Source organism: Triticum aestivum, chromosome 7B, assembly GCF_018294505.1.
Source record: "Triticum aestivum cultivar Chinese Spring chromosome 7B, IWGSC CS RefSeq v2.1, whole genome shotgun sequence".
NCBI lineage: Eukaryota > Viridiplantae > Streptophyta > Magnoliopsida > Poales > Poaceae > Triticum > Triticum aestivum.
Window position 1 is genome coordinate 25499596 of NC_057813.1, and position 11854 is coordinate 25511449.

The 11854-nt window shown below is 48.2% G+C and overlaps 1 protein-coding gene and 1 non-coding gene across 2 annotated transcripts; one reads left to right on the forward strand and one right to left on the reverse strand.

Moving 5' to 3' along the window:
* Nucleotides 1-2717: 2717 nt before the first annotated feature.
* On the forward strand, nt 2718-4525 carry LOC123160526 (dirigent protein 5). The gene is made up of 3 exons (XM_044578338.1): nt 2718-3161; nt 3372-3564; nt 4202-4525. The coding sequence occupies exons 1-3, from the start codon at nt 2782-2784 to the stop codon at nt 4205-4207; spliced, it is 579 nt and encodes a 192-aa protein (XP_044434273.1). The 5' UTR covers nt 2718-2781; the 3' UTR covers nt 4208-4525.
* An 872-nt stretch (nt 4526-5397) lies between these two features.
* TRNAP-UGG (transfer RNA proline (anticodon UGG)) lies at nt 5398-5469 on the reverse strand. Its single transcript has one exon. It is a non-coding gene; the product is annotated as a tRNA-Pro (tRNA).
* Nucleotides 5470-11854: the final 6385 nt, after the last annotated feature.

Consider the following 11854-nt stretch of genomic DNA (forward strand, 5'->3'; position numbering starts at 1 on the left):
AAAGTTGGAAGATATGCACGGGCACCATGGTGCTCGTTACAAAAAACATTTTCCACTTTGCAAAGAAAAATCAAAATTTTTTGTGAACATAAACATACATATATACTATGTATATGCAAAATTTCACAACATTTTATGTTCACATGTGGCGTAAAAAAAAGACAAATATGTATTTTCAAATGGGCCGCTTTTTCTGTTTTTGGGCCAGATTTATTTTTGTACAGCTTACAAATTACATTTTTTAAAACAAAATTTCATAGATCCGTAGTGAACACATACAGGTAGCCACATAATTTTTTCGCTTTTTATTGGAATGTCTAAATATTTTTCTTAATTTTTTAAAATAAAGGGCACCATGGTGCCCGTGTACCATAACTTCACATTCGGCTAAAGACCTCATTCATGCAAATAAATCTGTAGGCCTAATCTTAGGAACTTCTCATCTGGAGGTTCTTGATTATTCGGATACGAAACCATATGAATATTTTTAGAGAAAGATGTAACTGCTGCCGAGTGCCCGTACACCTCATGATCAGTAAATTCATAAAAAGTTTGAAAAAAAATCTGCAATTTTCAGGGATCAAAGATGATCAAAGATTTGATATTCTTGCAAAGTTTCAACCACAAATCATATTCATGGAGCCCTCACCAAAAAAAGCACTGCCCAAAAGTGCACATAAACTTTGAGCATGATTTTGTTTTTTTTAGGCGAGGGCTCCTCGAATGTTATTTGTAGCTAGGACTTCCCAAGATCATCGAAAGTTTGATCATTTGATATCCCAAAGTTTCATATTTCTTTTGAATTTTTTTTGAATTTACTGTTCATAGAGGGTGTAGGGGCACCCGGGTGTTGAAAGTCATGTTTCATATTTTTACTGCATACTAACTTGCGTGAAAATTTTCCATGGAGACGAACCTGTTGCACAGATCTGTTTGTTGTCATGAGAACTATGACATACACATATTTATTTTGAAAATATTTCTTCATTGGATGCAACCAAATAATTTCAGTTACTTTTTTCTGCATTTAGAATCCTACTGAACCAAACAAACCCTAAAAATAAAGACAGTGATGTGGTGAACAAACTCGTATACAAGATAAGTTGTGCCCATCTAGATCTGGTATGTTAAGTCAAGTGAGTATGCACAAGCTAGAGTCTGGCCATTGCTAGCATCATAGTGAATATATACAATACTCCCTCCGTCCGGGTGTATAAGTCATTCGCGTAGTTCTAGGTCATCGATTTGAGGAATTAAATATGTGTTATATGTCATGAAAAGTATACCACTAGATTTCCACACGGATGTAGTTTCTAAATATATATTTTTTGTCACATATAATACATATTTAGATAGTTAAATTATCGACCTAGAACTACGCGAATGACTTATACACCGGGACGGAGGTAGTACTAGTGTTGGCATACCATTTACTAATGCCAGCTGAATGATAAATGCGATGTTTTCCGTGTGAACAGTCAAGACAGTCGTGTCATTCATTCATGCCCATGAACAACCGTTAATACGACAATTTGACAAAATGGGATTGGATGAATTGTTATTTCATCCACCATAGAATGTAAGACTTCCATGTATCTCAATATTTTTGGTTTGATTTTGATTAACAACTAGACCAATAAAATAGTACTATAAATTATGCAATACAATGTAGTTTCGCTTAATAGAAATTGGAATCCAGTGGTATTAATTTTGTGCTACCGTGTAACTCGCGTCTTATTAATGAGCACTCCTTGATCAAGCTTAAATATTGAAATATGTAGAGGTCTTACATTCTACAATGAGAAAAGCACCATTGTACATAGCTTGAGACAGAGACACCTCCAAGCTCCTACCTTTATGAGTTAAACTTTTTAAAAATCAATAGAGTTTGTTTGATTTGTTATTATTTAGTCCAGAGGAATTTGATTTCGATAATGCAACCAATTTATTAATAAAACATCACTGTGCCCTGTCTCTAGATTTATTCTTTATTTTTAGAACAGCTATATGTACAATCAAACTGTGCACTCCATTAACTTAAAAAAAAATTGTGCACTCCATTGATTTTTCTTGGTGCAATCAAAATTTTCTTGTTATAAAGTGTCAGTGTGTGAACTATCAAGACGCCATGCACTCATTCATGGCCTAGTCCAGCAAGCATACGTGCTCCACCAGGCTGAGGTTGGAATGCATGCATGCACCTCTACATGAGTGTACTATACATAGACATAAGTGCAGTATGTACGCTGAAGTGTGTGAATGATCGAGACGGGGCATGCATTCGTGACGGTGAACAGAACAACCATTCACGCGCACTTCCCAATACCACACCATGTATGCATGCACACCATCGTAAGTTCGTAACCTATAGGAGCTATAACTTTGAGTGGGAACGTTGTGAACAAGGTGGCCTCGATCTAGTCTCTGCTATCTCACCATTCGTTTTTTCAGAAGGATCTGTGCCATTTAATTCAGTAGATGTACAATTGATTTCACACACTGTACTTGTGAATTTTGCCAGTGGACTTGTGAGCCATCCATATGCATTCCTGTTCATCCCTTGGTTGGATTTCAAGTCCTAGTTGCATAGGGTGTTGAATGCCAACCCGAAACTAATTAAACGTCTAAGACAAAGTCACCCAAGGTGGGCACTAGTACTCCAAGCTTTCCATATATATACGCACCTCTACCCTCTTATTGTCTCACAAAACACAGGGAGACGCAACTTCCCACCATTCTACTAGCTCACTGAGCTCTCGTTTCCCCTTCTTGCAAACAATTATGACCATGGCTAGTCCATTCGTCGTCTTTGTTTGTCTACTCATCGTGCTACCTCAAATCCAGGCCACTTCTAACCCCTACAATGGGACTGTACCTCTTCAGGGGTGTCAGATCCCTTGTATGACCGAGGTTAACTTGCACTTGTTCTTGCACCAATTCGTCGATGGACCAAACCAGCCAAACCGCAATGAGGAAACCTTGCTCCAAACAAGTTTTCCTTTTGGGTTTGGGACGACGATAGTCCATGACTGGACTCTTACCGAGACAACGAATTCCAAAGATACTGTTGTTGCACGTGCACAAGGCGTGCATGTCCAGGCTGGTTTGACCAAGGATAATAGATGGTACATGACTCATAACATAGAGTTTGGGCAAGGAAGGTAATGTGTTCTCTGTTTCACTATCTCGGTATATTTCTTGAGTCTTTCACCCGCGACATTCAAGTTATGTGCTTGCCTCTATTATATTTGTAGCTAAGGATTTTACACAACTTACTGGTGTACATACACATATTAATAGTTGTGCATTTGTTCAAAGCTGCATGCACTTCTAACCTGCTGGCGGAACTTGCTATTTTGCACATGAAACAGGTTTGCAGGGTCTACCCTTCAGGTGATTGGCATAACAGCGGGTTTGGAAAGTGGACAGTGGTCCATTGTCGGTGGGACTGGTCAATTCATTATGGCACAAGGTATAATAAGTTTCACAAATCATCCTGCCTCTACTTGGGAAGATGGTACTACAGAACTTAATATCCGTGTACGCTACACGACTCCGCAACCTGTAAGTATAATTCTCAAAAGTTAGCATCCAAATTGTAATGTTCTACTTTTTGAAGGGAAACAATAGGACATTAGAGAGCGCCCTACTAAAAATGCAATAAATTAAGAAATTTGTGCATATGCAGTGTAAATGCATTATGTCGCATTCTATTTTCAACAACACTAGATGATACCCGGCACTTTGTTGTGGGTATGTTCTGCAATATATTTCACTAAGATTTAATTAATATGGGGATGATGAATATTTGGGGTAAATAATATGAGAACTAAAACTGAAAATACATATGATTATTGTATATTTTTAAATAATTTTAAAAATGTATATGCATCATAATATAATGAAGATTCACATGCATGTTTGTATGTTGAGATGGGTTTTATCCTACGCACGATTGCATGTTGAGGTGGACTTTTTCCATTACATGATCCATGCTGATGTGACATGCTTTGCATGTTGAGAGAAATAGGTTATAGTTGATGCTAGCAATTTTGATGTAGAAGTTTAGTCATGTTTAACTAAACAAAATGCATTAATTTTTTACACATTTAATTTGTAGTGGGTTGTATATCAAGTAACAAAGCTTTATGTACGCACACATTACATAACACAAGCCATGTTTTCACTTGTTTTTCTGCAGGCTTGAGGCGCAGCTTGTTTGTTGAAAAATAAAGCCGGTGCAAGGAATTTGATGGAAACAATGTATTTTGCACAGTTTCTTGCGGCGTGATGGATCATTACTGTGGTCCGCCTGTGTCATGAGAGTATGCATTAGCATACCCTCTTTCTGTCCTTCATTCAAAATAAGATGTGGGTTTATAGCATGGTGGATATCCCGTCCTTAATCCATGTCAACCCATCTGTTTGTTGGTGTCTATGTAATGTCTTGGGCACGGTTTGCAAAATAATGAAGCTTGTTTGTTTGAGAAACTGTTATCCCCAAAGAATGGGTATAATCATGCCACAGACGGACTATTCAATAAGTCGTCGGAAACAATTTGTAGTGAATTTCATTGCACCAACCGTTACAATCGTTTGTCCTGGCAGCACATAATGTACTGATTTAGAATCATGACACAGTTTGCTTTCTTGTGTTTAGATGGCCTAATTAACCCCAGTTTATCTAGCGTTCATTTTTGCTTTTTAAGATACTTGTGCGCTGCACGGAACATCAAGATGCATTTATATGAGTAGTTTATCTTGTGGGAGATAAAGATGAATGACGTAAGGCCTTATCTGCAAATGTGGAGATGGGTGCGGGTATCTTTTTGCAAATTTGCCATACTTTCTTTCGTATTCGTCAGATATAGATCAGACGGCCTATATTGCAGGATGGCAGGTACACCATAATCACCAACTCTGTTTTTTATAAGAGTAGATTGTCCACTGTTGGTGAGTATGCATATTTTGTTAATTTTCACTAGATTGATTTCTTTATGCACGCTATGTTGTCTTTTTTTTTTTGCAGGAAATGTTGTCCCTTTTTTACCCTTATTCAGACAAGAACCAACCTAAGATACAAGAGCGTTCTGCACCGAGTCGTTATCAATGATGATGATGATGCCTACTTGTCAGTGGCAATCGTTCTACGATCCATCTAAATATCAGAGAATATGTACTGCCCCAGCTTGTGAGCAAGGATCATACCACTAAAAGAAGAGTGTCGGGAAGCCTATAATAATTTTGAAAAATGAGAACACTTGTGCCAAGGAACCTAGGTCGTTCACAAGTGCACTGCAAAATTTGTAACAAATAAATACAACATGCCGACAGACTTGATGGTTAACAAAGAGGAGAAAAACAAGAGTGCATATAATGTGACATATAAAAATGGAGGGGGCGTTGCGAGAATCGAACTCGCGACCTCTCGCACCCAAAGCGAGAATCATACCACTAGACCAAACGCCCTTTGTTGGAATTAATAAACAGTACAGGCTATTAATCGATTAAATTTCCTGATTAGGCTAAAATACAGAAATGCCATGGAACGGCGCCTGAAGTGTGAGCCCTATTTTCGGGCCTGTCATGGCGGTCGGAGCGCCTGGGTGGACACCACCGTGGTCCATTTCACCGGCGCCGCCGCACCACAGAGGGATTTCGATCACACAATTCCTCTGGTGCCAAGTGTTGGGCCAGTGAATCTTACTGTTACAATCCAGAACAGAAGACCCAGATCAAGCAGCAAGTTGCAGAACCGCCGAGGCAGGGAGTGATCAGAACCAGCCACGGTCATTTCATTTCTCAGCACCACTTCTTCTTGTGCAAAACAAGGATAGTTCATGGCGCTTATGTGTGAATTACAGCCATCTCAACGCACTCACTGTTAAGAACCGTCTCCCTCTGCCTCAGGTGTTTCTCATTTCGCAAAAAAAAAAAAAAAAACTACTCTGTACCTCGTCTCCTCCCGTTCCCCTTCATTCCTCTGCCAAATTGAGATTTGTAAGGGAGATTCGATATTCGAATTGATACATCCGAGAGTAGATCATGACATATGCCTGAGATAGGGGACACTGTTCTCACGGGCATACTTAGCATGCATCATTTTCCCTTTCACACCTCTGTCTGTCTCCAAAACCGACAGGAACTAAAAGGCCATCTGCACCCTGGAATGAAAAATATTCAGATAAGTACTCGCTCCGTCCGGAATTACTTGTCCCAGAAATCATGTATCTACACGTAGTTTTATTTCTAGATACGTCTATTTATGGAACGAGTGACTCGGGACGGAGGGAGTACAAATCTGTAAACCTGAAAATATATAAGGGCATAAACTCCTCACCCTCAATAAACTCCATGCCGTGTGTGTTGTAAGCATCAGGTGCCTGCAAAATTAAACCATAGACAAGAAAGGAAATACACGTTGCAGATCTAAAGCTGCGCATACTAGTCTTAGGATTAATTAGATATAAGGGTCGCTTGTATAGGGGTCAAGTAAGCCTTGCTTGGGAGTCAAGTAAACCTCTCTATATAAAGAGAGGAGATGTATCAATCTAATCAAGCAAGAATTAAGAAGGAAATCCCTTTCCTCTTGCCCGCCCGTGGGCAGAAAGGCCCCTGGCCGGCCTTCTCGCGCCCTCCTTCTAGCAGCGCCATAACAGTTTGGTATCAGGTAGCTCAGTTTCGATCATGTCTTCGCCGTCGCCGCCCACCCCGCCGCTTCCGCTGCCGACCGGCACCACCGCGCCGCTGCCAATCTCTACCGCGCCACTGCCCTCCCCGTCCGCGCCGCTGGTTGCATCCTCCTGCGCCGCCACCGTCCAAATGCCAGCGCCTTCCACCGCACCACCGGCCACCGCCTACACCTCGGAGGAGATCACCGGGGTCCTCAACGACCTCGTCACAGCCGTCCAGGAAATCCAGTTGTACCTGACCAGCCCCTACGGACCGCCGCCGCCCCTGCCGCCGACCGCCGCCACCGGGCCGCCGGCCCTACAGTGGTACTCGCCGCATCCAGGGGCCTCCGCGGCGTTCGCTGGGACACTGCCCGCCGCCGCCCCGCAGTGGCTGCAGTGGCCGACGCCGGTTTCCGACGTGCCTCCAGTGCCCATCGCCGCCTCCGCGCCGCCGTGGCTGCCGTGGCAGCCGCCGCACTAGGCGTCCTTCGCCGCGCTCGCTGGGCCCCTACAACAGCCACTGCAGCTGCCATCCCTCGCCACCACTGCCCAGCCCTGGCTGCAGTGGCAGCCGCCGCTCCTGGCGGCCTCCACCGCGCACGGCGCTCCGCCACAACAGCCGCTGCAGCTGCAGCAGCCACCGTCGGTCAGCTTCGACCCTGCATCGACCTCGCCGGCAGGAGTTCCGCTCCACCAAGTCCGGTTCCTGTCCTCGCCGTCCCCGCTACCGGCTTGGTTGACCGAGTCGTCGTCTCAGCCGGTCTACACGATGGTCTCGGGGCCGCCGCACGTGCCGTCACAGCAGGCGCAGTACGGCAGGTCCTCCAGTTCTGCGGGTCCCTACATTGGCCACGACGCGACGCAGTTCCACGGGGGGCCCCTGTGATCACCGACCCAGCGCCGCTGCTCCGCACCGCTGAGCCGTACCCCCTCAGCGGTCATACCGAGACGACGCCGTACCCCCACGGCGGTCATACCCAGACGGCGCAGCGCTTCGCCAAGCTCGCCTTTGCCACCTACAACGGCACCAACGGCACCAAGGTCAAATTTAGAGGATAAGGGGGAGTCAATCGACGGAGAGGCACCTGCTCTAGAAGCTCGCCTAGGCGAAGGACTTTAGTCGGCAAAAGGCACAAATTTGACCTCAAGGTGGAACTATTTCACAAACTAAACTGTCTTTGAAAAATATTTGACCCAGCTGACCTCTAATATGCAGCGCCTGTCAGCAAGACGGCGTATTCTACTGTGCAACGCATAACCTTCAGGCGCCACACCTGTGCAACTCATAACAGCTAGTCGCTGCACTACACTGTGCAGCGCCTAGCTGCTAGGAGTTGCACAGTAAAGTGTAGCGCCTTGCTGTCGGGCGCTGCACAAAAAGTCCAGTGGTATAAAATAGTTTTAAAAACAGTTTAGTTTGTGAAATACTTTCGCAATAAGGTCAAATTTATCAATTTTGCCACTTTAGTCATGCCTTGCTGATTCATGGATTCCTTGCCATCATTTGTGGTCTGTGGCGTGATGGCGGTCATGTCTGCTTCGCAAGGGCGCATGCGCGTGTGTGGCGAAAGAGAAGGGTGTGGTGCTTTGACTCTCCGCGCTTCATGTCTAGAAACGGCATGGTGAGGAGCTCGAAAATCTGGTCTGTTGCGAGCAGGGAGGCGCCTGCAGCGGGAGGCCCAAGGGGCATGGGCGCGAGCAGCGCGTTTGGCAACTTTTGACTTGAAGCATCACGTGAATTCTACACGGGCTCACCTGTTCGGCCGTATGCACGTTAAATGAAACATGCATTGAACCTACCTATCTTCCCCCCCCTCCCCTCCCGGTCGCTCCCGCGGGCGACGCGGAGGGGAAACCCTAGCCGCCGGTAACAGGCCCCCCTCCTTCTCGACTCCTCCCTCGCCGCCGCCGGCTCGCGCTGACGGGCGAAGCCCGGTCAGCCTCGGCGGCGGCGGGGCCTTCCTTCCCCCTGCTCACTAGGGCCGACGCGTGTCGGGGTCAGCGGGCGGCGGCGTGGCGCTGGCCGAGGGCGTGACGGCGCGGCGGCGGACAACGGTGGCGGGGCCGGTGCCTGGCGGCGGCGTGTTGGGCTTGGTGTGCTCTGTTCTGCGCGGTGGCGCCTGGCGTGGTGGCGGCGGCCACTGGTGGAGCGCGTCGGCCCCCCTTCGGCGGGTGGCTGATGCAGATGCGGGGTGCGCCGCTCCTGGCCGCGTGGGCGGCGGATCGGCGGCGAGCGTGGCTGGCTCCTGGGGCTTCCCGGTTTGCCCTGGGAGCAGATCTGGCGATGGTGCTTCCTCTCGGGGGATGGATTGGGGGAAACCCCTTGGCTGTTCTCTGCGGCCACGATGCCAGCGGCGCTCCGGCGTCGTTCCCCTTCTTGAAGGCGGCTTCGCAATCCCCCCCTCGCCCTCCCTTCCTCGTCCCGGGTGAAAGCCCCAAATCTCCGGATTGGGTGGTGACGGCGCTCCGGCGTCGTTTTTCTTCTTGAAGACACCACCTTGGTGCGACGGAGTGGTGGTCGAGGCCTTGGCATGGGAGGTGGCTGCCGGATATCGTCAGTGGTGTCCATGCTCGGCCACTTGCGGTTGATGTTGGCGCCGGCGCACGGCGTTGGCGATGCTCGGTGGTGCGGCTGCCTGGTGCGGTCGTTGTGTTTGTCGTCCCCTCCCGGCAACCTGTTGGTCCTGGTCATGCGAGCTCAGGGGTGAGCGACTCTGCCTGTCGACGGCGTAGTGTCCTCCGATCCAGGACTAGAGGGCAGGGGGCTCTCTTCGGAGGTAGAGACGAATGGCGGACCGGATGGCTTGGCTCAAGGGGGATGACAGAGCGTGACAATCCTCCTGCAGCGGGATCTACCTCGGCTCAGCCGCGGCGTGTGTTGGCTCCTGTTCGCCGAGGGCTTCGATGTTCAAGCTTGTGCTTGGTGTATTCGAGTCTTGTTAGTGGCTCCTTTGGTATCTTGTATCTTTGCCGTTTTTAGTTTTTTTTCTTTCTTTCTTCTTCTTTTTCTTTGGGCTTGATGTGCTGCTCGCCCCAGCATTGCGATGTGTCAATGGTGGTTTGCTTTGGAATACAAAGCGGGGGAAACCCTTTTTCGGTAATGAAACATGCATCACCCCGTACTCCGTACGCGCCCATGGAGGTACGACCAGAGGGCATTCATCAGGATCGTGTTCGTAGAGTATTACTCGACGTGTTTTCTGGTCGACAAAACGCCATGCACGGCATGGGGAGCGTTACTAGTGAGAAGCGGCGCTATGTGTTGACACCTGAGCTTACTGTTGGAGCACTCCTATTCAGCCGGCTGCACCTACGGATTATCTCTCACGTAGCTCTAACTACCCCACCTAGTCTCATTGTATGTACTAGTGTAGTGGAGCTTGTTGCGGCATTAGTTGGAGTGGTGACCGCACCTGCGTGTGCATTGGCATGTATATGTGTACACACTTGATTGATCAATACATGTGAGTTCAATCATTCCTGTGGTTCTCTGTCTTACACTTACATGTACGTAGCTCTGTGTACAGAAAACGCGGGCATGGTCGACGAGCTAGTTTGCACCGCTTTTTTTTTTGTATTTCTTTCCATTCTTCTTCACATCGTCTATTGTGATGATTCGGCCTAGACCTCGGCCTACGGATAAATTAATCCCAGGCGGGCAAACACTTGAATTTGCTGGAACATGCTGGCGCGCAACAATGCGCCCACGGATTAAACGAGATGCCCGGCTCCGGACGCTCAACTACGTGGCCACCGTGGGCATCAGCGGCGGCGAGGCCACGGTGATAGTGGACTCGGCGAGCGAGCTCACCTGGGCGGCCTGTCCATGAAGAGGCCGGCGTCCACGCCCAGGGTGGTCGCAGCAACCGAATGAGTTAGACGAGGCTGTGGTGTCGCCCTGAGCTAAGCTGGGAGCATGCGAGGACTCGCGGTCGCAGTCTCGCAGGAGGCGCTGGGCGCGATGAAGACGGTGGTACCATTACCATGTCCAGAGAAGAGCCGTGGTCGAGACGATCCAGAGTTGGACGCGTTCCCACTTCCCAGGCTTCACCGCGCGCACCCATCAAGGTCTCCAAGCTCAACGCCTACAACGGAGTCGTGCTGCCGACAAGATGGACCTTGCCGGATGCCACTATCCTTGTCGTGGTCCGTTGAAGCGGCTGCTGCGATGCTGGTAGCTCTGCGGGCTCTAACCCAGTAATTCAGTATCTCCTCTACTCTTTCCTTCTCTCTATCTACGCGATGTGGTAGCTACTCTTCATCATCTCTCACGAGCATACTGAGGTGGCATGGCCAGCGCTAATGATTGTGTTGGAGAAAACCATGAGCGGCTCACCATGGACACACGTACGTGCTCATTCGCCGTTCATGGAGCCTAACGTGAATGACGTGCTGGCTTTCCACAGCATCGATCACTCCTTGTACGAGTGCATCGCATCGCTCGGCACTGCCGGCGACACCAGCGAAGCCGCCGGCGACGCACAGCTCGATGGAGTCTTTCTCGTGGCCATGGTGGTGTCTCTCAGACGAAGCTCGACAGCGAAGTCCGTGCCACTGAGGTTAGCAGCGACGACCCGTACGTCGAGCGTGGAGCGCATGAGACAAAGACCTATGTGCAGAGTGAGGTGGAAATCGCAACAATGTCCGCACGCCGCGTGGTTGTCCGACATGGACGCACGCCTGAAGGAAGCTGCTGCCTATCCTCTTCGTCCTTGACTGACAAGCCGCTAATTCATGTAGAACGCTGACTTAAATTGCTACCTTGCCGCTTTCTTTGTTTTCTTTCCCTATTACTTCGTCATTCACATATTCTCTTTGGAATTAGCGACTTACTCCCGATCCCATAGCATCGCCTGTGTCCGAAATGAGCAGACACACACACGGCCTTCTAAGCGAGATGGTGCCAGTAGGAAAAGGCACATGCGAGAAATGAACTTGGGGTGAAAGGTTCGCACCTTGTGAACCGGCTGGAACCGAACGCGGATGGGCCCCTGTATGCCATCGTGCCAGGCTGCCAGCCTAGTGCCTGGTACTACTGTTCTGGCAGGGCAGTGTGGTCCTAGAACCACTATAGGAGGAAATAACCATCCAAGCCTTAATAAAATGAAAATGCAAAGAAGGAAAGAGGAGGGACCAGATCCCAATATGAATGGGCGCCCATGATTGCAACCACACCAGTG